The 26,246-nt window shown below is 41.0% G+C and overlaps 1 protein-coding gene across 4 annotated transcripts in view; it reads left to right on the forward strand.

Annotated features, from left to right (window-relative positions):
- Positions 1-26,246, forward strand: part of LRBA (LPS responsive beige-like anchor protein) — a 654,576-nt gene that overhangs the window by 130,112 nt on the left and 498,218 nt on the right. For all 4 annotated transcript variants that reach the window (XM_061584671.1, XM_061584674.1, XM_061584673.1 and 1 more), the window contains exons 28-31: positions 59-166; positions 3,795-3,942; positions 13,833-14,268; positions 23,579-23,709. In XM_061584671.1, coding sequence (XP_061440655.1) covers positions 59-166; positions 3,795-3,942; positions 13,833-14,268; positions 23,579-23,709 — 823 coding nt within the window. The remainder of the gene's footprint in view (positions 1-58; positions 167-3,794; positions 3,943-13,832; positions 14,269-23,578; positions 23,710-26,246) is intronic.

Below are 26,246 nucleotides of genomic sequence, written 5' to 3' on the forward strand. Positions count from 1 at the left end.
GGTCCTCCATAGGATGTATCAAAATAAAATAATATATGCACTATTTTATTCTGAACAGAGCCCAGTTTATGTTGTGACTGGAGTGATTTCTCCAATAAGAGATATTGACAGACTTCTACAGGATTTGGATATTAACCGGCTCCGAGCAGTGGTATTCAGAGATATAGTGAGTTAGCAATTTTTCTCTACTTACTGCTTTTTACAGCTTGTTTTTCTGAGCCAGTATATAATCTTTATGCAGCTTCCTATGGTGCTGAAGTCTAATGGAGTGTCTAAGAGAATCATAAAACTCTGTGGGAATAGCAGACCAAGAATTTGGGGTCAGCATGAAAGGCTTAAGTTTTCCATAAATTGCTGTCCCTGCAGGTGGCTTCAACTTCATAAACATTGTCCTCTCTCTAGTTCCTGGAATGTGACTTTCCCAATGTCTTGCCTTTATTCTTGAGGATAGCATGTGTGTCCTCACCTTACTTACTCCATTACCAATTCTACATCATTAAATTATTTGACTGAAAATTTGTGTCCAGGGTAAACCCTGGTTCTTGGTGGAGTCAAAGATCTGGATCCAGATGTTTATCCAGCTCATTCCCAGGCTATGGTCTGAGGGCACATAAGGCCAGCTCCCTGCTGAAGCTAAGCAGGGTCAGGTCTGGTCAGTGCCTGGATGGGAGACCGCCTGGGAACCATATGTAAGCTGCCTTGGGTTTCTATCATGAAAAGAAAGGCGGGATATAAATGTAATAAATAGTAATAATAATTCCCCTACCAGTTCCCATGATTAATAGAAGAAATAGGAGGAGGTGAGGCAAGAGGAAGAGTAGGAAAGGGCCTACACTTGCGACTTTCAACTGTGAAAGTGTATGTTGGACCTGGCCCAAGAGTCCAGAAATTTGAGAAGATGACTCCTAAATACTGGATAGTATCCAAAGTTTGCTCCCACTTTCTATCAACAGGGTCATTAACTTATAGAAACCTAGATTCAACGATTCTTTAAATTTCAAATGTTTCCTTATGCTATGTAGAATTTACCATGTTTATATTCAGTGAATAGAAGGTATGGACATGGAAAAGCCAGATACAAATCTCTACTCTATCATGAAGATGACTACACATGTAGATGTGTATTCACAGAAAAGCTATTTTGGGGGTATTAGTCTTGATTTTGGGAAATAATTGTACAGTATAGATGTTGTTATAATGGGCCAGATTAGAGAACACTAATTTTGCACTGCTTAATTTTATGGTAATTTAGCAATAACCACACTGTTGTAATAATAACGTAATTATACTATTTATTAACAAAATGGCTTAAAATGATTAAAAGGAAACTGTTTCTTGAAGTGCCAATGCAGAAGTATTATGATGAGAAATAACACACTATACAGGCTAAAATATTTTAAAAGTTTAATGGTTACAATTACACAGGCCACCCACCCCACATTGCTTAGACCGTATGCTTAGCTATTAATCCAAAGATTGACAGAAGAAGCTAGAGGCAGTGAGCCTCCTTGTATGGAAATGTGGGTGGAGCTTGGCTAGACAGAGAGAATGAACACAAACTAGGAAGGGCAAAAATTCACACACAAAATACTAGATAGACTCTAATGTGTTACCTGTCTTGAAGAAAGTTGAACACAGAGCAACAAAAAGCTGTATTTACACTGTAACCTAGAAGGATGAAACTGAAAAACTACATTCAAAACAAATATAATGCAAAGGCATATCTTGACTCACAATATTCAACAGTCGCCCACTCACATACACAATCACACTCAAATGCTATATTACATCTACACAAATCATACAATATCAATCACTCATCCCATTCTATTCCCATACCTCACACACATGCACCAATACACGCAAACACACCAATCACCCCAATATCTCCCTCTCAATAACCAACCTCATCACCAATCACTCCTTCCACTCTGTTAAAAATGTACTTCAGTGTCAGGAGACAATGAATCCATTTACTGATAGAGCTGCTTAACATGTCAAAACAAATTGCCACCCATCATTCTCACAAATGTATTGTTCTTGGTAGCAATCCAGCTCTCACCCGGCTTGCTAACTCGTACCCAAGATTTTTACCGAAGGATGGGTGAGACTGTACCCCTCCTTTCTGGTACTTTCTCTTACCAAGGACTGCCCTCAGACATTTCAGCCAACACAAGAGGATATTCCGCCCTCCCATACACACTTGAAAGAAAGCACCTTCATCACAATCCTGAGACCCCTTTGGGGTTGCGCCTCAACACTGCTGGTTTTGTAATATGCTGGCTGGCTGGCTGGTTCCACTCACTTCATCCCATAGTTCTACACCAACAAGAAGACACCCAACATTGGTAGGGCCATCAGGAAACAAGGAGAACAGATGTTAGCTCTCTCGCTCTCCCCCCCCAATCCCTGTACAGTCAGCATGTCCCTCCATGTGATGCAGGCAAAAAGAAACAGGAGGCAAGAAAGGGATTTAGCTAGAGCAGGGGTGGCCCCCATCCCCTCTATCTGGCTGTTGGGGCTTTTCCCAGACCTATATTATCTTGCCCCTCTTCCTAGGGTATACCCCTCAGCAGCCCTCTTTCATACTCTTGAGTGTTTTTGCCTGGCTAGATTTCACCCTTGAAATTCTGATAATGCCTCTTGCTTCTCTGGATGGAGGATAGATAGAGGTGTCTGAGTGCTTGGAGAAACTAGCCTGCGTACAATGGTAATAGTGTTGCTTTGCCCACTTTTTCCTCTGGCCTTTCTCACCACTGGAATATGACCCCTGAAATTTTGCCAAGATAGGAGTGCACCTCTCAGTGTGAAAAAGGTTTCCCACTGCCTGAACAAAAGAATTAAAGAAAAAGCTAATGTCCTGTGCCGATCAGCAGGGTTGAAGCATTGGAAAAAGGGAAGTGAGATCATTCTGATTTGCTCAGAGCAAAGCCAAATCTATCACCACCACCACCACCATCATCTTTATTTACTACTTGCCCTTCACCAGTAGATCCCAGGGCAAGTTACAACAATTTAAACTTCAATATTAAAAACAGTTAAAACAAAACATGTAGTTCTGAGGCATGTACAGAGTTTCAGTTGAACAGAGTTTCTCGGTAACAGATACTAACAGTATTTTAAACATCCAGGTTTCTCTTTTCTTTATTGATTCATTTTGTAGAATATTTCTGACGTGCTTGATTATCTTTTCCCCACTTGATGCCCTCTAGATGTTGGTGGACTACAACTATCAAGAATTCCAGATAGCATGGTCAATGATCAGGAATGATATGAGTTGTAGTCCAGCAACATTTGGAGGGTACCATGTTGGAGAAGACTTTGCTAGATAGTCTCCACAAAGAAGTCAGATTTACGTGTGCATCAGAATGTGGGGAAAAACTCCAGCACTCAACAGATAATTCAGATTTGAATGGTCCACTGAGTTTCCCCAAAAAAAACCTGTGGATGTAGAAAGCACAACAGGGGGAAACCTGGGCTAGAACCTTTTCCTTGGTGTAATACTTTTTTCCATGCAAGTTGTTTCACATAAGCAGAGTATTCAAAAGTGTGAACAAAAGTGGAACAGTTTACTAACTCAAGATCTTTCCATCTTATTCTGCATATGTAGATCAGGCTTGAATGCCAGTAATTAAGAGGTTTTGCTACTGTCAAATGTAGATTCTTATAAGCAATCTACAATGGCATAGTAACCACTTTTAATACTTCAGCTGAACAGATAAACTTCTAGTAGGTGATAGTGTACTGTGTGGAACAGAATTAAATATGATAGGCTGTTTTGTTTATTTTTACAGGAGGATAGCAAACAGGCACAGTTCTTGGCTTTGGCAGTAGTTTATTTTATCTCTGTCCTCATGGTATCAAAATATAGAGATATCTTGGAACCTCAAGATGAACATAGGCGGCCTCAGTCTGTTGAGTTGCCCAAGCCTGCAACAACAGGTTAGTGACACAGGCTGCAATCTCATGCATGCTTATCTGGGAGTAAACCCCTTGAACGCTTTGTGGCTTATTTCTGAGTAAACAGTGGTAGGATTGTGTTGTTGGTTGATGTGTACTTGTTTCTCTGAAGGTTTCAAGTTTTTTATTAGATTCAGTCCAAAGTATATGTGTGTATAAACATTTTAAGACTTGTACTTGTTCATGTACCCTATGATACTGATTTTGATAAGAACTTCCAGATCTAACAGATGTACTCCCCCTGTCCTCCTCCTGATAAAGGTCATCCATCAAGGTGACCAAGGCCGATTCAGTCCCATAACCAGGCCTGAACCTAGAGTGGAATGGGTCAAGATAATCTATTTTATCCAAGAGTACTTGCAATTGCTGCACCACAACCCTCTCAATCACCTTCCCTAAAAGGGGGTATTTGCGACCAGGCAGTAGTTGTCACAAACCAATGGGTCCACGGTGGGCTTTTTCGGGAGCAGTCGGATCACCTCCTCTTTCAGGATTGCTGGAAGCACTTCCTTCCACAACAGAGCATTGACCCTGGATCCACTCAGTCAAATCCCCTTGGCAAGCTTTAATAAGCCAAGAAGGGCAAGGGTTGAGAGGACATGTTGCTGGCCGCATCATTGCAAGCATCTTATCCATGTCATCAGGTCGCATCAACTGAAACCATTCCTAAGAAGTTGCAGCAGATGTTGCACTGGACACCTCACTGGGGGCTACAATATTTATTATTATTTTATTTTATTTATTAAATTTATATACCGCCCGACTAGCAATAGCTCTCTGGGCGGTGAACATAGAAATACAAAGCATAAAAAATACAATAAATAACACAATATGATACAAAATAACACAATCTAAATCAATGCAGTAACATTTTAAATTTAAATCAATTTAGATTAAAATGCTTTGGAGAATAAAAAGGTTTTAACCTGGCGCCGAAAGGAAAGCAGTGTCGGCACCAGGCGCACTTCCTCGGGGAGACCGTTCCACAGGTCGGGGGCCACCACCGAGAAGGCCCTAGATCTTGTCATCACCCTCCGGGCATCCCTATGGGTTGGAACCCAGAGGAGGGCCTTCGTAGCTAAACGTAGTGTACGGGCGGATTCATATCGGAACAGGCGTTCCGCAAGGTAACGTGGTCCCGCACCGTATAAGGCTTTATAGGTTAATACCAACACTTTGAATCTAGCCCGGAAACATATTGGCAGCCAGTGCAGGTGGGCCAGGACAGGTGTTATATGCTCAGACCGCTTTGTTCTTGTTAGCAGTCTGGCTGCCGCGTTTTGCACTAGCTGTAGTTTCCGAACTGTCTTCAGAGGTAGCCCTACGTAGAGCGCATTGTAGTAATCCGAACGCGAGGTTACCAGAGCATGTACCACTGATGTAAGGTCCTCTTTACTCAAATAGGGACGTAGCTGGGCTACCAACCGAAGTTGGTAGAACGCATTCCTAACCACCGAGGCTACTTGAGCCTCAAGTGAAAGGGAAGAGTCTAGGAGGACTCACAGACTATGAACCCGTTCCTTTAGGGGGAGTGTAACCCCATCCAGGACAGGGCATATATCCAGCATCCGATCAGAGAGCCCGTCCACCAACAGCATCTCAGTCTTATCTGGATTGAGCTTCAGTCTGTTAACTCTCATCCAGTCCATTATCGCGGCCAGGCAGCGGTTCAGCACATCGACAGCCTCACCTAAAGAAGATGAAAAGGAGTAGAGCTGCGTGTCATCAGCATACTGATGACAATGCACTCCAAAGCTCCTGATGACCTCACCCAACGGCTTCATGTAGATATTAAAAAGCAAGGGGGACAGAACTGACCCCTGCAGGACCCCATATTGGAGAACCCACGGTGTCGAGCAATGTTCCCCGAGCACTACCTTCTGGAGACGGCCCGCCAAGTAGGAGCGGAACCACTGCCAAGCAGTACCTCCAACTCCCAACTCCCCGAGCCTCTCCAGAAGGATACCATGGTCGATGGTATCAAAAGCCGCTGAGAGATCAAGGAGAATCAACAGAGTCACACTCCCTCTGTCTCTCTCCCGACATAGGTCATCATACAGGGTGACCAAGGCTGTCTAGGTGCCAAAACCAGGCCTAAAACCCGAGTGAAATGGATCTAGATAATTGGTTTCATCCAATAGCGCCTGGAGCTGGCCAGCAACCACTCGTTCTAAGACCTTGCCCAGGAATGGAACATTTGTGACTGGCTTGTAGCTGTTAAGATTGTCTGGGTCCAAGGAAGGCTTTTTCAGAAGTGGTCTCACCACTGCCTCTTTAAGACAGCTAGGGACCACTCCCTCTCGTAAAGAGGCATTTATCACTTCCTTGGCCCAGCTACCTGTTCCATCCCTGCTAGTTTTTATTAGCCAAGAGGGGCAAGGATCCAGTACTGAAGTGGTTGCACGTACCTGTCCAAGCACCTTGTCCACGTCCTCGAGCTGAACCAACTGGAACTCATCCAACAAAACATGACAAGACTGTGCTCCGGACACCTCACTAGGATCAACTGCTATAACTTGCGAGTCTAAGTCCCGGCAGATGCATGAGATCTTATTCTGGAAGTGATCGGCAAACTGGTTACAGCGGGTCTCCGATGATTCCACCATGTCCGGAGGGTTTGCATGAAGAAGCCCCCGGACAACTCGAAAGAGCTCCGCTGGGCGGCAGAGAGAAGATTTTATAGTGGCAGCAAAATGATGTTTTTTAGCTGCCTTCACCGCTCCTACATACAACTTTGTCGAAGCACTAACCAGCGCATAATTGCATCCGTCGGGAGTTTGCCTCCATTTCCGCTGAAGCCGCCTCCTATCTTGCTTCATCGCTCTCAGCTCCAGAGTATACCATGGAGCTGTATGAGCTCTACACAGGAGAGGGCGTGCGGGAGCCATCGTGTCAACAGCCCGGGTCATCTCCGTATTCCACAGAGCGGCCAGGGCTTCAACAGGAGCGCCAGTCCTATCAGCCGGAAAATCCCCCAGAGCCCTTTGAAAACCTTCAGGATCCATTAGTCTCCGGGGGTGGACCAATTTAATAGGTCCCCCACCCTTGCAGAGGGAAGAGGTTACTGAAAGTCTAAACTTCAGCAAGCAGTGATCTGTCCATGACAAAGGGAGTGTTTTGAGACTCCCCACATCCAGATCACTATCCCCATGTCCAGTAGCAAAAACAAGGTCTAGAGTGTGCCCCGATGCATGTGTTGGACCGCTAACATATTGAGACAGCCCCATGGCTGTCATGCAAGCCATAAAGTCCTGAGCCACGCCAGACAAAGTAGTCTCGGCATGAATGTTGAAATCCCCCAGTACTAATAGTCTGGGGGATTTCAGCAATATATCCGAGACCACTTCCGCCAGCTCAGTTAGAGAAGCCATTGGGCAGCAAGGTGGGCGGTACACCAAAAGGATTCCCAGCCTGTCCCTCTGGCCCAACATAAGGTGCAAACACTCCAGGCCAGTAGTTGCATGAACATGGTGCTTGGTGAATGAGATGGAACTCTTATAGACGACAGCAACCCCATCTCCCCGACCCTCAGATCTACCATGATGCTGAACCAAGTACCCCGGTGGGCAGAGCTGAGAGAGACCAACTCCTCCCTGCTCGCTCACCCAGGTCTCGGTTATACATGCCAGATCGGCTGCCTCGTCCACAATCAGATTGTGGACAAGGGAGATTTTATTATATACCGATCTGGCATTTAAGAGCAGCAACTGGAGATCTGAGAGTTGGCTGAGAGGACTACTAACGACCTTGCGGGTGTGGGAAGGACCGGAACAAGGCACAGCCACAACATGTCTGGACCGCGTTCCCCTTAGATGTGGATCAGGCATCAAGATTGCTATGGAGGCGAGCAACTTTACCCTCAAAGTACCTTGCAAACAATTCACAGTCTGCTTCCGAAGGGTCTAAAACTCTATTTCCTGGAGTTGATGTCCACAGACCCCAGTCGATATGGAAAAACTCCACTGGATGGCTACTTGAGAATGCGATGGAGGCAGAGAAGTGGGCCTTCTTCATTACCCTCACCGCCACACAGTAGGCATGGTTATGATGTTTTACTCATGCCCAGTCAGCCTCACAGCATGTTTTTCGCCACTTGTGCTGTAGCCGTCATCCAGCCTTGTTCATTGCCCTTAGCTCACTGGTGTACCAAGGTGCAAACTGGTTCCACAATGCTGGAGAGGGCAGTCAGGGGCAACCGTGTCAAGAGCCCAATGTGCCTCACTGTTCCACAGCATGACAAGGGCTTCAACAGGGTCAGCTGCTCTATCTACTGGGATCTCCCCCAGGGCATTCAGGAATCCAGTGGATTCCATTAGTCTCCAGGAATGGATCATCTTAATTTGTCCATCACTCCTGCAGGGGAGGATTGGAGCCATAAGTCTAAACTTCACCAGAAAGTGGTTTGACCATGATAATGGGGTGACATCCACCCCCTATCTCCAGACCACCCCTTTCTCCATTGTTGGCTATAAAACCGAGAAAGCAGAGGTTAAATTTCCACAAGTGAGCTACGTGACTTAGAAGCGAAAGTTGGCAGAGCTCGAGCCATCTTCAAGGACACGTTGCTATGCAATCTAGGCTCGGGCAGCTGGCCTTATCTATATAGAGGGCCAGCAGACACTTGTGAGTGTGGGGGTCGAGGAGTTTGTACAGAGAGAGCTTGTGATATATTGTCAGTAAAGTGACTCTTAAAACTTATTGCTTGTCCGGCTCATTGCTTCAACTGGCATCTAGCCTGTCACTATACTGTTCTGCATCCTGGGCATCTGCTTGTGCCAGATACAACATCCAACAAGTGGTAGCAGAGGATGGTTACCTGGTGCTGATGGTTACCTGGTGCTGATGGTTACCTGGTGCTGATGGTTACCTGGTGCTGATGGTTACCTGGTGCTGATGGTTACCCGGTGCTGATGGTTACCTGGTGCTGAGGATGGCAGAAAAGCAGCAGAGAAAAGCCAGAACTGCAGACCAGCGAGTAAAACAGCAGAGAGACGGAGAAACCGAAAGCTGAGCTGAAAGCTGTGAGAGAGCCGTGGGAAAAAAAAACCTGACTGAAGGACAGAGGTGAGAAGCTCTAATGACAAAGGCGGTGAACTGTGAAAAGTGAAAGTATGTCTGTTACGTTATCGGCCGGGATTCCCTTGGAAAGGCTGACAGGGAAAAATTATGGCACTTGGAAACAGAGAATGCAGGCTTTTCTAGTGAAAGAAGACCTGTGGAAAGCTATCGCAGAAGACCCACCCGTTGGGGTGCCTATTCCAGCAGATTGGAGAAGGCTGGATGAGAGGGCAAAGGCGTTAATTGTTCTTGCTATTGATGATTCTCAATTACTGCACGTGCGTGATGCAACAACGGCAAAGGAAACCTGGGAAACTTTAAGAAATATTCATGTGAAAAAGACTGCCAGTTCTAAAATATATCTTGCCAGAAGATTGTATCAGATGCGCTTATCTGGAGATACAACCATGTCAGAGCATTTGTTGGAAATAAACAGACTGTTTACTGAGTTGTCAGAACGTGAAATTGAACATTCTCAAACGCAAAAAGTGTATATCATATTAGCTTCACTAGATTCAAGTTATGATAGTCTGGTGAGCTCTTTGGAAGCAATGGACGATGCCAATCTCAATATGGATTATATAGAAGGCAAACTTTTACAAGAATTCCAAAGGAGGCAGGAAATGGCAAAGCAGGAAAAGACTGAGTCTAAACACAACGTGGAAAAGCAGAACAACAAAGCTGCACAAGAGAGACTGTATGGACAAAAGGCGTGTTATTTTTGTGGTTCCAAGCAACATCTTCAAAGGAATTGTGAAGCAAGAAGAAGAGAAAGAGGAAGAAAACCATGTGTACAGGTGATCTATGCTAGTAAGAATAAGCAATGTGTGAACAATGAGCAGGGAAATAACTGTAAAGATTTATGGGCAATTGACAGTGGGGCAACAAATAGTATAATCAAAGATAAATCCATGTTTCATACATTTTGTGACGTAGAGGATCATGTGATAATGGCTGATGGATCTAAGAAACTTATCAAAAGTAGAGGAACAGTGAAATTAGCAGGTTTCAATACCATTATGACAGATGTGCTGTTTGTTCCTGACATTGAAGTCAACAGTATGGCTGTGTCGAAACTCAATGAAATGGGGTTCATTGTAATGTTCAAAAGGGGTTCAGTGCATATTATGAGAGGAGAAAAAATATTCATGAAAGGGATAGTAAAGAAGTCACTGTTCTATATGCAGCTGAGAGTCCTCAGTAAAGACACAGACAGGACACATAGAGGTTCAATAGGGATTAACCTAACGCAGTCAGTGAAAGCACAGACACCAGTGATTGATGCTGATGTCGTGGCTTATAAAACAGAGCAGGAAAAAGAACCCTCAAGCCTCGGGGATATAAAACAATTACCCATAGCTGAACAGGATGAATGGCATGCAGCGATGAAAGAAGAGCTGGAAGCAATGCAAAAAAATGGCACATGGACGCTAGTACCTCTGCCCCCAGGGAAGAAAGCTATAGGGTGTAAATGGATATTTAAACGTAAGCGGTCGAGTACAGGACAGATACAAAGGTATAGGGCATGCCTAGTAGCTAAGGGCTTTACACAGCAATTCGGAACGGACTACGATGCAGTTTTTGCTCCCGTGGTGAAACATGAGTCAATCAGGGTTTTGCTAAAAATAGCTGCCATAGAAAACATGCATGTAAGCCACTATGACATCGGCACGGCGTTTTTACATGGGGAGTTAAAAGAAGAAATCTATATGGAACAGCCTCCCGGATGCGAAACACAGCCAGGTCTAGTTTGCAAGTTAAAGAAATCCCTGTATGGTCTGCGCCAGAGTGCGCGCTGTTGGAACGAAAAACTAGATGATGTTCTGCAGTCAATGAATTTCAAGCGTTGTGTGGCAGACCCCTGTGTATATGTGAAAGAAACAAAGGGGGGGCTCACATACTGCCTAGTTTATGTAGATGACATCCTGTACTTTTCCCATGGGGAGGAAGACGAAAGAGAGTTCCATAATAGTCTGAAACAACATGTGGTAACAAAAAGTTTGGGACCTGTAAGTCATTATTTAGGTACAGAGGTCATACGGGGTTCAGACGGGAGTTTTGTGTTAAAACAGGAAGGAAAGATAAAACAAATACTAGCAGAATGTGGGATGTCTGAATGTAAGGCAGTAGGGACTCCCATGACAACATCATTTCAACAAGAAACCACAGAGACAGCTTGTGAAAACCCTGCTAGGTACAGACACATCATAGGACAGTTGCAATATCTTGTTAAGGTAACAAGACCTGACATTTGTAATGCTGTTAGCATCTTAAGTTGAAAAGCAGAACAGCCTACTGAGACAGATTGGCAAGGAATAAAACGAGTCCTGAGGTATTTGCAAGGTACTAGCAGTAAAGGTCTAGTGTTGTCCAGCAGTAAACACGGGAGTATGTGCTGCTATGTAGATGTGGATCATGCTGGCGATCCCAGTAGCCGCAAGTCTACTACTGGTGTTGTCATTCTATTATATGATTCAGTGATTGATTGGTGCAGTAAGAGGCAAACTATAGTGGCTACATCGAGTTCAGAAGCTGAATATATAGCGTTGTCTCTGGTTTGTAACGAACTTACCTGGTTCGACCATCTACTGTTTGAAATTGGAAAAGGCATAGACAAACCAATCAAAATATATGAGGACAATCAGACCTGCATTAAGCTAGCTCAGTCAGAAGCACACACCAAGAGAACCAAGCATATCAGCATCAAATATCACCATGTCAGAGAAATGATTAAACAAGGGTTTGTGGAATTAACTTATTGTAACACTGCTGATATGCTGGCTGACGTTATGACAAAACCACTAAGTGAAGACAAGTTCTTAAAACTGATAAATCAAGTAGGTATGACAGCGAAAGTGGGATGATGGGAATCATGAAGAATAATTGCTGTAATAAATGTATGTAATAAAAATGATGCTGAGATTCTAATGAAATGTAATGGCTGTAAAACCAGATGATGCAAATGTAAATATGAAATGTAACACATGTAAATGGAAAAGAAATGTAACTGGCTGAATGTGGAAATTTAAGGTGGGGGATTGTTGGCTATAAAACCGAGAAAGCAGAGGTTAAATTTCTACAAGTGAGCTACGTGACTTAGAAGCGAAAGTTGGCAGAGCTCGAGCCATCTTCAAGGACACGTTGCTATGCAACCTAGGCTCGGGCAGCTGGCCTTATCTATATAGAGGGCCAGCAGACACTTGTGAGTGTGGGGGTCGAGGAGTTTGTATAGAGAGAGCTTGTGATATATTGTCAGTAAAGTGACTCTTAAAACTTATTGCTTGTCCGGCTCATTGCTTCAACTGGCATCTAGCCTGTCACTATACTGTTCTGCATCCTGGGCATCTGCTTGCGCCAGATACAACATCCAACATCCATCTGGATCAAAAACCAAGTTGAGGGTTTGCCCTGCCCTAAGTGTTGGGCTGGTGACAACTTGAGATATCCCCATGGTCATCATGGAGGCCATGAAGTCCTGAACCGGAACAGTAGAGGCAGCCTCAGCATGGACATTGAAATAACCAAGGACTATTGTTTCGGGCTCTTCCAATACCAGAGCCGAGACTGCCTCCACCAGCTCTGTCAGAGAAGCTGCCAGGAAGCAGGGTGGATGGTACACCAGCAGCAACCCTAGTTTACTGTCTCCTTGGCCCAACACCAGGTGCAGGCCCTCAAAGCCAGCTCCAAGACAGAGTGGTTTCCTGGTGACAGAGATGGAAGTTCTTTAGACCACAGCAACTCCTACTCCCTTCCCTGCAGCCTGTGCTGGTGTTGCACTGAATATCCAGGTTGACAAAGCTGGATCAGAACAACTCCATCAGCTCACCCACCCAGGTCTTGGTAATGTACACCAAATCAAATCATGGACGAGTGTGGTCTTATTGTGTACCGATCTGGTGTTAAACAATAGCACACACAGGCCAGTGGGCACAGCAAATGAGCAACGAGGAGCTCATCCGGGAGAGGAATGGGAGTGAGGAACAAGGTGTAGATAGCCTTACCCTCATCTTCTGTGGTAGTTCACCACCTCCCCATGGCCATACCTCTCTCTACTGTTGATTGCTGCAATTGGGGTGGCATCACCCACGTTCCTCCTTACTAAGTCCTCTTAAACACCTGATATGGACCCAACAAGAGCTTCCAACAAAACCTACCTGAACCAATTATCCCAGTAGGCCTCTGAGAGAATTAGGAACAGTCAGTAAGTGTAACCTATCATTCATATCTGTGGTATGCATTGGCTGCCTGTAGGTTTCTGAGCTCGATTCAAGGTGCTGGTTTTGACCTATAAAGCCTTACACGGCTTGGGACCACAATACCTGATGGAACGCCTCTCCCGATACAAACCCACCCATACACTATGTTCAGAATCAAAGGCCCTCCTCCGGGTGCCTACTCTGAAGGAAGCTGGGAGTCTGGCAACAAGGGAGAGGGCCTTCTCAGTGGTGGACCCCAAATTATGGAATGATGTTCCTGACGAGGTGTGCCTGGTGCCAACACTGTTATCTTTTTGGCTCCAGGTCAAGACTTTCCTCTTCTCCCAGGCATTTTAGCATGTGCTTTTAAATTGTTTTAAATTTTTAAATTGTGTTTTAAATTGTTTTTAAAAGATGTTTTTAAATTTGTATATTTGTTTTAATGTTTTTAGTTACTGTAAACCGCCCAGAGAGCTTCAGCTATGGGGTGGTATATAAGTACAATAAATAATTAAATAAATATCTCCTTCTTTAAGCTTTTCTTCATTATGAAGTGATACTTGCTGAGAAATGGGGCTCTCATGATGATTTCATTCTGTATTTTGTGTATTTCCCAAGATATAGAAAGACCACCTGCAGCCATTACCACTTTATCTGGTGAGGAGTCAGAAAGTGTTGTGTCTGTGCAAAGAAGAGATTCGGGTATTGAGGAGGAAGCACATTCTGGATTAGAGCACAATTCTGAGCCTGCTATAGAAGCAGAAGTGCAGAGTGTCACTGAAGGCCCAGATGTAGTCAGTGAAGTACTGTGTACACTTTCTTCAGAAGTCAGTAAATCTCAAGAAAGCAGAAATGAGGTGCAGAGTGATGTGGACAGTAAAACTGCTTCTGTTCAAACTGCGAAAAATGTCAATGTAAAAGATATCCTAAGAAGTTTGGTCAGTGCCCCTGCAGATGGGGCCACAGTAGACACTGCAGTTCTTCCACCAGCTTTTCTTGGAGGCCTTGGGGATAGTGCTGCTGAACAGCCTGTGCAATTTCGGTCCTTTGACAGGTAAGGACTATTGCACTTTGAACCTATTTTACTTCAAATTGTTCATAATAGAAGCTTAAAAATAATATATGGCAGTGGTGGCAGTATAAAGAATTTCCAAAACAAACCTGAGAACTGTGTTTTAGTAGAATAAAGAAGAAAGGAGTTATTTTGGAGTCTGCAAATCATTTTACACAATTCTACAAAAAAACATATTTAATGTGATAGGGCAGATCACGTAAGCTAAAATAATTCTTCAGTCATTCAGGGAATTTATTTCATTCCAGTGTCCAATTTTCCTTAATATAGTACTTAATATGCTTAAGGATAATTACAATTCTGAATCAAATCTATAGTTTAATAATGCAAATCCCAAATATATCTAAAGGTTGATTTTGAGATTTAAATAACCTACAAGATATAATGCATGTTACTGACCAGTATAAAATAATTTTGGGTTGTAGCCAACTAAATTCTACTCAGAGAAGACCTGTAATAGGCTTAAGTCATGTACTCTAAATATGACTAATGTTGGATACATTTGTCATTCACATCTGGAAAGCATACTGAGGGCTTACAAAATTTATTTTATATTAATTAGGTTATAATTTAGAATTTGGAATTTGAGGTCATGTACTCAGAACTGTAGTAATTTATAGAACTAATTAATCAACAATAAGATAAATACTATGGCAAAGATTAGTTTATTTTATGGAGAGCTGAGCTTTTACATTGTTTTGTTGCAGCGAGTGGTTTTTTTTACCATTGTTGGAAAATATTTTGCTGGAGAGATTAAAATAAATTTAGGGAGCCAAGCATTGTAGCTCAATAAAAGGAAAGTTCCAGAGTAAATTACTTTCAGTATGTGCTTTGTGATATGCCCAAGATTCTTTGCATTTCAGGGAATAAATAGATTGGAATTTAAATATTACTACTAAAGATGTGTATTGTTTGCATTTTAAAGTGAGAAGATAATGCATAGTAGAGATAGTGGTGTTTAGCTCCCAGTAATGTAAGTACAACAGATTGGTTCTGGAACTTTACTGATTCCTTATGAGAAGGCTTACGGCTGACCTCTGCACAGCGGTGGCTGGTGGCTCCATGTCAGTGGGGCAGTGGAATCTGTTCTGTATTTTAGACTGAACATTTACAGAGCTAAAACCTGGAGCGGATTCGACTGTCCCACTCACATGGAACCACCAACTGCTACTGCCTCCACAGGTTTCTCAGAAGGTTAAAATATGGGGATTGTAAGCTGGAGTTTTGTACAGGTAGTAGAGAAGCTCTGCAAGACCAGAAACGTAACACTGATACTGCCTGTTCCTGTTACCTGGGAGTATGGGGTGGGTTTGACACAATTCTACCTTCACTGTAACCAGTTCTAGCTCCTTGGAGTTGAGGACTTGTTTGTTTTGTCTATATAACTGTAACATGTCATGTTTTATTCAAGGGATCCTACAGTTCAATTTTTTTAAAAAATCTCACAAGGCAGCTTACCAAAGTAACATTTTTTTAAAATACAAATAATTCACATTCCATAAGTACCCTGGCTCTGCTTTAAATAATAATTGGAATGAGACAATAAGCTGTATCTTGATGCATTTCAGGGATGCACCATGGCATAGCCATGCAGTAGCTTTTGTACCACATGCCTTACCCTACAACTGTGAGTGCCCCCCTGCATAATGTTTAGCTTGCAGTTAATGTTCAGCTTGCAGTTAACATCTGTGTCACTCACATCTACATACTCATAAAATGGAAATGGACTGCGTTCAAGTCGATTCTGACTTATGGCGACCCTATGAATAGGGTTTTCATGGTAAGCAGTATTCAGAGGGGGTTTACCATTGCCTTTCTCTGAGGCTGAGAGGCAGTGACTGGCCCAAGGTCACCCAGTGAGCTTCATGTCTGTGTGGGGATTTGAACCCTGGTCTCCCAGGTCATAGTCGTAGGATAGGTAAAACTGACCATGGGGGAGGAGGAGGGGGAGGGCGGAGTGGAGAGGAAGGAGGAGGGGTTTGGAAGGGGATGGCAGAGGGGAAGGGGGAGGGAAGGGGCAAGGGGGAGGGGATAGAAGGGAGGGGAGGTTTGATCATTTGCATACTTATTGAGTTCAATGGGATTTACTCCTGTGCAATCATGCCTGAAATGAAATGGACTGCCTTCAAGTCAATTCTGACTTATGAGCGACCCTATGAATAGGGTTTTCATGGTAAGCAATATTCAGAGGGGGTTTACCATTACCTTCCTCTGAGGCTGAGAGGCAGTGACTGGCCCAAGGTCACCCAGTGAGCTTCATGGCTATGTGGGGATTCGAACCCTGGTCTCCCAGGTCGTAGTCCAACACGTTAACCACTATACCACACTGGCAATTATCTCTTTTTCTACCTGCATTAATATGATGTAGCAAAGGCTGATTGAATCCAGTGACTGTAGACTGAAAAATGTGATATGTTAGATTTTAAATAGTAAAATTCATAGAAGAATAAATGTATGTGAAGAATTTGTGGTTGAGTGATGTCACAATTTTAAATGTTTTTATTTTCCATTCTGTTGACATAAGTTAAACCGTTTACTCTTAGGATTTATTTTAATACTGTAGTTACACTACACATTTATATGGGCTATATGCATCTGTATGACATCTACTTTTTATGCTCCAAAATCCAAAACATTATGCAGAGAAGGTAATCAAACAAGAGGTAGAGTACATTTGTGGGTATAGAAAATCTAAAATCCCCCACTTAAACATTTTAAAGTGGTCCAACCTTGATGCTGTAAATTTGGTGGAAAAACATGTTTTCTTTCAGATGACATATAAAGGTCTGCTGTAGTTTGGGGGTGAGGCTGGGTGGAATAGGTTATAACCGCATATTCAGGAAACTGGAGCTACATTCAAAAAGAGGTTTTCATCTCGAGGGACACACCAAGATACTAACATTATAGTGGGAAACTTTGGACAAGCGGACTTCAGGATGCTCTGTGGAACTTAGTGTGTCTGGTTTATATTTAATAATATAATGGTGTAGAACACAAAGCCTGGCGAGTTAATGTTTTTCATTTTTGAGGGGTGGGTTGGAAAAGGCACCTTGTTAAAAGTTTTTCCCATGTAGCAGTTTTACGGCAAAGTATCTCTGGGAATTTCAAAGCATCTCTCTGATCCTGCATTTATCTCAGGAATGTTGTGTCAGAAATCAAAACTCTCCTCATATCTTAAGGATTATCAACTTTCCAGCCATAGCTGGAGAGTATACAGTAACAGCTATGTGAGTGAAACCTTGCTGAAAGAGTGCCAGGTTGTGCGGTTTTGCAAACAACGAGGTGTATGTGCTCATTCCCATGCCAAAAACTACTCTTTTATCTTATGTGAAGATCCAATCTGGTGATTAGTGGGTGCTGGGGATTTATCTTGATAAAAGTTCAGGGCCTGGTCTGGTTCTTTCATTAAGCCAGTAGAGACACTGAATTAGCAGTTTATTTGCAGTGTTTTGTCCTCCGTAACCTTTCAAGAACAAAAAATACTTTTTTTTGTAACTGTATATTGGCAGTTTAATAGCCCTGTTGAATAAAGTAAATAGAACTTTATGGAATAGAACTGATGAATAGAACCCATAACCTATTAGGATAGTTTTGTTTGTTTTTAGTTTTTATGAAAAAAAAAGTGAGAGTAAGTTATAACATTAACTGCTTTGTTCAGTACTTTTGAAAGTACGCATGCTTTCCAATTTAGAGGTTTCATTTTTAACGTAATAATTAAATATATGTGAATGCTGGTGTGTTCCTCCTCAAAAAACATGTGGCCATTAGTCTGTCAAATGCTGGAAACTAACTGAACTATGACATCTCTCTAAAATATTTATTGTACTAGCCAAAGGCCATGACAAATACATTAAAATGTAAAAACATGAAATGTAAAAATATACAGAAGTATGTGAAAGTATACAAAGGACAAGTTGTTGCGACCTGTAGTATAAAAGAATTCCAGAATTATAATCAGTGAGCACAATTTAAAAATCTGCATCTCCCAAACAGTTTATTGCCATTTTATCTAGTTCTTTATTTCTGATCTTTTTCTCAGCAAGCGCAAAAAGAGCCACTTTGTATGTCACGTGGCCTTTAGTATAGCTCAGGAGAAATTGTACTGAACTATGACATTGTTCTTTAATTCCTTTGTCATGTCAGATTAGGAGGGGAAAACTGATGAAGTACATAAACATGGTTCTAACCATCCTTCAGCCCCTACAAGTTTCCAATATGTATTGACTTGTTTATCTATCAAGCAATACCTAGAAGCCTATAGCCGAAGGTTTGGCTGACTATTTTTGAAACAGCTGTCCCTCTTACCTCTCTGCACCTATTTTCCCAAAATCTAAAGAGCTACATAATGTTTCGTGTTCTGGAACTGATCTTCCATCTTCAAACAGACCAGTCTCCACCCCAAACAGTCTAATCTAAGGAAGACTCCCACTCCCAAGGGTTTTGTTTTGATTTGATTTGTTTGTTTGCAGAGAGTTTTGGTGTTTGCATTGGCTGAGTGCTGTGACAGGTCTTGCAAACAAGGGATAGGTGCAGAAAGTTGCAACATCTGCAAGTACTGTTCAAAGGGAAGGAAAAGGTCAAAGTCAGAGGCCCTTTAAATGTTACCCCATGCTGGTCCAGTTCCTGATCATACAGTCCCCCCCCACCATACACTTGGTCTCCAGGTTTCATTTTGCACCCTCAGGGCTCCACCTGACTCCCTGCATATGATTCACAAGATGCATGTGTTAGACTGCATTTGACCTTGGGACACTGGATGTTTACACTAAAGTTTTCTTTCTATAACTTCATCAGTAGGCTAAAGTAATATTCAGAAGAGGACTCTTCAAACTCTTACTCTGTCACATCAGTATTTCTTCAAGGTTGTCCTTTCATATCTCAGATCTAAATACTTTGATTATAGGAAAATATAAGTTTTTCTCTTCTCTTTCTTTTCCCAATCCCTCACATCCCTTAACTTGGACTCTTCCAAACTTGCTGTTTTTGGTTGGGGATCAGTCACAAACTGGCAAATTCAGGCTTCACAATTAATGTTGATTTAGTGCTCTTGCACAACAAACCCCACCCCCATCTGACTTTTTGTAATACGGAAAGTGAAAATGCTCTAGAAAGTGTGCAGGTTAACAATTGCTTGACACAACATCATATTTCCCTGCAAACAAATAATTGATACTCAAATAGCTGGCCTCATCTGAACTCTCTGCAAACTTTGTGCAAACAAATCAAGATGAATGCTCAGCAAGTTCTCTGGAAGTGACCTTTGTTTCTCCATCTTCAGCTTCTTTCTGTACTGCTATTTCTCCCACAGAATAACCATTTGCATGTTTACTCAGAAGCAAGTCACTAGTAAGTATGTTCAGGACGGCAGCTTTAAATTACCCCCTCTGTAACCTAGTACGTTTTCTGTTTTCTTTCTTTTTTAAAAAAGAAATACTCTAATTCCTTGGAGTAAGTTTGATGTTCCTCTGTATTAAAAAACCAGCAAAACATAGTGGCTGTGTCTTTACTGTTTTAACATCAGCATATTTGCTTTCACACAAAGTGAATGAAAGAACAGTTTGTTTGTTTCTTTCCGCCAATCATTGAGTTGTCCATAGAGAACAGCCATATTGGAAGAAGTTACTGAAGACTTACTGAATTACATAAGCACCTTGATGGATCCTGTTTTAGGAGCAGCTCTATCTGTCTATGTCTTTCTTTCTTTCTTCCTGGTCATTATTTATTTTGGTAATAAACAAGTATTGCTAAAACTTCACAAGTCTATTGTACTTGAGCACTAATTAGACAACAAATCAGTGTACAACAAATGCGTATGGGGGGTGGATGGGATCATATTCACTGGCCCAAGTTGGTTGGGTCTTCTATATGTATACTGTTCAGCAGATCCAGAGTGCACAGAGATCAAGGCAAAAGCCAGTGGTCTTACCCCCATATGTTGATTTTACATGAAATTATTTCAACAGTGCTAGTCGCTTCTCATGATGAAGCTAATCCTATAAAATGTTGCTCTTGTAGCTTCATATTGCTTAGGAAAAGGGGGGAATTAAGCAATATCAATATACGTTTCTGTCCTCAATGCAGCAAAACAAATATTGCCTGATGGTCATGCTCCTCCTGTATCAACATTTTAACTAGATTGGGAATACACAAAGCTAAACAAAGTTGTTTTGGCTAAAAATGGTGGAGGACATTTCTCTCCCCCCATCCATATCCAGGTGTATACAAGACTAGAAAGGGTAAATTGATGGAAGTTCTCATTACTGATCTAGCTACTGCTCTGAAAACTCATCTAAGTGAGTTCTTTCATTATATGTCCTTATAAAGCTTGTGTAGGGATCTCTCCTGAATAGCTTTAAAAAAACAACAACGGCCACACTATGGAAATTTAGTATATTTGATAACTCGTGGTAAAAATAAACTAATTTGATAGAGTTTTAGGAGACAACTGGAATGTTCAGTTAGCTGGAAGACTTCTGGCAGATGAATATTTTCAAAATTAGGTGAAGTGGGTCACTGTATAATTCTGTTTTTGGGAGGCAATATTCATTTGGTTATGCTCATTCATGAGTGAACAATACCATTTTACACTTAAGCATGACTGGGATTATCACAGCACTCAACTTCAGAATACAATGCATCTTTTATGCTGTTTCTGTTGTGTTACGTATAAGATTACACACACCTGTGTGTTTACATATTTTAAACATTTTCTTTTAAAATATATGCACATGTAGAGGCATCGCATGGATGAGACAATTTTCTTAAAATTCTAGTTTTTATAAGATAGGAAATAAATATGTATGAATACAAATTTGTTGCTTAAAGTGCAATCCCATTCAGAAGTAAGCCCTCTTGAACTCACTGCCAGGTAAGTGTGTATAGGATTGCAAGCTGAGGCAATTTCTTGACTTGTTTCAGGCTGAATTGACCTACTTAGAAATAAAAAGTAAAATAAAGGAATATAGAATATGTATATAGTGATTTTGAAGGATTCCTCCTTTATTGATTGTGAGATTTAAGAAAGAGTACTGGTGGTATATTCAATGTAATTGGTAAAACACACTTGGTTATGGCTGCTATATGGTATCAGTATATACACCTAGATCCTGTACTTCAGCCTTCAAGAAAAATGTTTCCATTAGAAAGGGGAAAAATCACTTCTCCGTCACTACATGGATCACAAGCCATCAAGATCTTTGTCTTATCCGAATCTATTGTCAGTTTTGTTAGCTATTGTCCAGCTCACAGCAGTCTCTAGGCACAGTTCAGAACTTGAACAACTGATCTCAGATCTGACAGCACTGGAAACATTGCCATTCCACATCTGTTGCTAATCTCCCCCACTGGATTCATATAGATATTTTAAAAGAATTGGGTAAAATAATAAATCATGAGACGCCTTGTAAGATAGTTCTCATGAAACAAACAAACAAAAAACATTTCTGGGATTGCCTTTAAAGTAGGATCACAGCCACTGCAAAGCAGTGACTGAGGCTCTCATTAGATATCTGTTAATATAGAAATAATCAAATGATAAAAAGCTGGTGAGAATCAACAGAGTCACTCTGTCCTTAATATCTTGATGCAGATTATCCACCAATGCTATCAATATTGCACTGTATTCTGCTCTAAAAACTGAAATGGATAGAGAAAATCAGCTTATATACTGATTTTAAGACTATCAGTCATCTTAAAAGTGTTCTAATTTTTGTGTGCATATATGGTTATTCTTAATTATTACCTTAATTCTTAATAATTACCTCTTTCTTTTCTGTTTTAAATTCAAACTTTTTTTCTAGGTATCCGAATACTGAAGGTGGCCAGAGATGACCCCAATCTTTATGCACAATATTAATTTAATTCAGTATTACTTATTCTTGAATTTAGGATCAGGTCCAAAGTTCACATGCTGTTTGAAATTAGCTTTCTTGTGCAGTGCAGTTGTTTAGTGCAACCTATGTATATCTAAGAAGGATTCATGGTTTAAAACACATGAATCTGGTTTGGGGCTCAGGTGGCTGTTGCTCCATCTTTTAGTGTATAGTTAACATTAGCAGTCACCCTTATAATGATATGGCACACACTACCACATCTATGGTGAATAGTGTTCAGGATGGTTAGTTAATCAAGAATATGGCTTAGTGTTATAATAATCACTAGGACTTAAAATGAGAACAAAGAAAAAATGTCCCTTTTTAATTACATTTATAACGTGCTGGAAAGTTTTTTTTATATTATTATACCTGAATAGAGCCGGTTTTAATGCACTTTATTTAGAAACTGAATATTTTTAATGCTATTAAGGGAATACTTCCAATCTATACTTACAGTACTGTCAACAGAAGATGTGATTAAATAAATTGAATGTTGAAGACTTTTGGCTTATAGTTAACACCAGGTAATTAAAAGGAAGCACTGCTTTGGGAGTGCACAATATATCAGCGGTACTCTTTAGCTCATTAGCTGAGGTTTTGCATGTTTATGGAGCTAACTTGCAATTAAAAGTGTCTTTAGCGTATGCTTAACTGGGCCTTTTAGGTGTTTGGATAAAACATTACTGTTTAATTGAAATTGGTTTGTCATAATGATGTCTTAGTAGTATAAAAGATATTATTTTCCCCGACGCCTGAAACGGGGTTTATGTTCAGTTTTGAATAACCATGTGAGATGTATTAATAGACAGGCCATTGATTTCTTGGGTCATTTCTTCAATGAGTTACCAAGGAACTGAAGATTCTAAGGAAGCAATATGGTATAGTGGTTAGAGTGTTGGACTACGATCTGGGAGACCAGGGTTCGAATCCCCACACAGCCATGAAGCTCACTGGGTACCTTGGGACCGTCACTGCCTCTCAGCCTCAGAGGAAGGCAATAGTAAACCACCTCTGAATACCACTTACCATGAAAACCCTATTCATAGGTTCTCCATAAGTCGGGATCGACTTGAAGGCAGGCCATTTCCATTTTCAGGTTTACTCATATTGTACTTCTCTTAAAGTACTTCAGGTAAAAAAATACTTTGACTTAAAATAGCACTGCCTCCAGTGGTGATTGCTATAATTTGCTTATCAGTCTTTTGGAACAATTAATATAAAAATGTAGATTGTATCATGCTTTTTGTAACAATAGCCTGGCAAAAGATTGCTGAAAAGAAAATATATGAACCATCAAACCTGACTGGAAGTTTCTTGCTTGCAAAAATCTTAATATGTTTTCTGAATTTTAGATCAATATGTTCGGCCACCCTTAGTCATTTACAATCTGTTCATGAATGGTTTGTATTTTCTGATAGGAGTGTTGTTGTGGCACCGAAGAAGTCAGTGGCTTTGTCTACAGCTACTATTAATTTGCCCACAAATGCTGTCAGTGTGGTTTCTTCTTTGGATTCTGCCCAACCACCAGATGTAATGGGAGGATCTCCTGGTAAGTGAAGACAAATGGAGACAAGTTATGAAGAGTTTTGAAAAAGAGAATTGCGGAGCAATGTGCTATAATTCATATTTATTGTTCAGCTGCTGAGTTCCTTGCTCACCACTTCAGAAACTGATGTTCAGATGCTTTAGATGGGAAGCACCAGTGGATTAGAAAGAAGCATAAGTCAGTTATGTTTCTGCGTTACATATATCTACAATCTCTACATCGGCTATGATGTTGGCGGCTCTGTCAAAAGACAGCAATGTATGTGCACTTACTCAGAGTAGTTTTGCACAGTCTGAACTCTTGGAAGAAGATAAAAGTATGAGCCATTCTCCTGATTTACTCATAGGATATAATATAAAGGCTTCAACAAGCCTTTTAAGTTGAGACCTATCCCAGTCTGCATAATAATAATAATAATAATAATAATAATAATAATAATAATAATACCAGAAAGGTGATTATGCTGGGAAGCTGTACAAGTTTTAGGTTCAAAATGAACTTGCTCATTTCTCCCATGTAAGTCACATGAAAGTCACTTTTTAAAATTACATGAACTGCTTGAGGTCTCTCTTTGGTCCATCTACCTAGAATTGCCTGTTAGCGACACCTCTAGAGGGTCTCAGGCTAAGAACTCAGAATTGCTACCCAGCAACTGAAGTAGAACTGCATGCAAAGCTCCTTACCACACAACTATGGCTTTCTATATGATTTATTTATGCAGCCACATTCTGAATGGCAATCACAATGGCAGTGGAAGGGCTACCTGGGAACAATTGTAGTTTTCCCAGTATCAAATACGCAAGAAAGGTATGATATTCCCACAACAAAAATGCCAACCCATGAGAAGATGCCTGGGATTCATCCAGCAAATGTGTAAAACTGAACATTTATGGTAGTGGAGCTATGCTGAAGAGTAATGATTTTGCCCCACGTTGTCTTCTTAATATAGCCCTGCTTGATTGGTAGGTTTTTGCAGCAAAAAAAGTTTTGCAGTTCCTAGTGTGGTAAAAATATTTTTTAAAGTAAATAATACTTTATTTTCACTTGTTTGAATTTTACTTTGTATGTTGGCCCAGAAACTTTTCAGTAAGGAACTAAATCATTGCTTAACTAGACACTCCTTTTAAAAAAGAAGCCCTTTGTTTGTGGTCCTTGCTGGACTTTGTTAGAGAAGAGAGTGCGGGAGGGATCTGTTTTCTAGTAGCTGAGGCCTTGTGATTAAACTGAACGTTAGGTATCACTTTTCTTTGCATATGTACATTCAAAGACATGCATTTTTTCGGGGCAGCACTTCCTTTTAAGGACAGTTTATTGCTAGATACATTATTTGTTTAGGCCCTTGGGGACCTTCAATAAACAATAAGCTTTCACTAGAAGGGTGCTAGACAGATGATCTATTTGCATTTTCTTTTATGTCCTTGCAAATGTCTGTAAAACTGTCAGTTTGAAGGAGCCAGTTTATCAGTGAAAGGATAAGAGAGATAAGTCACTTTGGTTCCACATGTTTGAAGTAGCTACCGCACTTACTTGCATGTGTGTTTTAGATGAAAACATGCTTCTGAAATGTCTGTCTTCCTCTAAATGCACAAAAGCTATTCTTTAAATGAAAGCTCAGTTCGAATCTACATTTCATGTTTTTATCCAAAGAGTGTTTCCATGAAATAGTGCTTTGAACTCATTTGCAGAATGTAACTGGCATTTTGTTCTTTGACCATTTTTAAGCTATCTTGTTTGCTGAAATAAATTGTTGTCTTGGATAATTTCTGAAATGGTTATGATTATGGGCCTGATTAGAGTGTTTTTGATGTATAGAAATGCTTTTGGAAGAATCCTCTCATTCATGCAACTTAGAACGTTTCATTGCTATTAAAAAGTGAGAGGGGCTGTTCAACAGTGATCCATGATTTAATTTAAAAGCAAACAGAAACAATGATCCATCATCGGGAGATAGCAAAACATTTTCATGGAAAATCCATGTGTATGGATTTTCAGTTTGCGTGGCATTTTCTATGTATTCAGTTTAATTCCACATCATTAATGCCTGTTTAAAGCAGTCAGTTGTCTTTAAATGTTCCAGCTAGACAAAGTTGTGCCACTTTCGAGATAACCAGCATAATTCAGTGACAACCATCATCAAAATACAGGCCCCTATTTGGTATATGATTAGAGGCTTACATTGGGGATGAGACCACTTTGTGGACACTCTTTCCCTTTCTAAGGTAAAGCATTATGCTGAATAGATGAGTCACATTGCTGCATTTATCCTGCTGATTCTAACTGCATGGGAAATGAAACTTGAAACGGCATGTGCTACAATAAAAAACTTCATTTTAACTGGAAGTATGCCAAGTTTCCTATCATAAACCGACTTCTTCAGGTAGAGTAACCAAAAGCTGTGTTGCTTATTCTTTTTTTTTTCCATTAATTTTTATTCAAATTTTTAAAGACAAAAAACAAAACAAAAATTATTAAACAATAAAATAAAATGTTGACTTCCGATTTATCACAGATCAGCTATAAGTCTACAATATATAACAATC

The sequence above is a fragment of the Rhineura floridana genome, chromosome 9, assembly GCF_030035675.1.
Source record: "Rhineura floridana isolate rRhiFlo1 chromosome 9, rRhiFlo1.hap2, whole genome shotgun sequence".
Taxonomy (NCBI): Eukaryota; Metazoa; Chordata; class Lepidosauria; order Squamata; family Rhineuridae; genus Rhineura; species Rhineura floridana.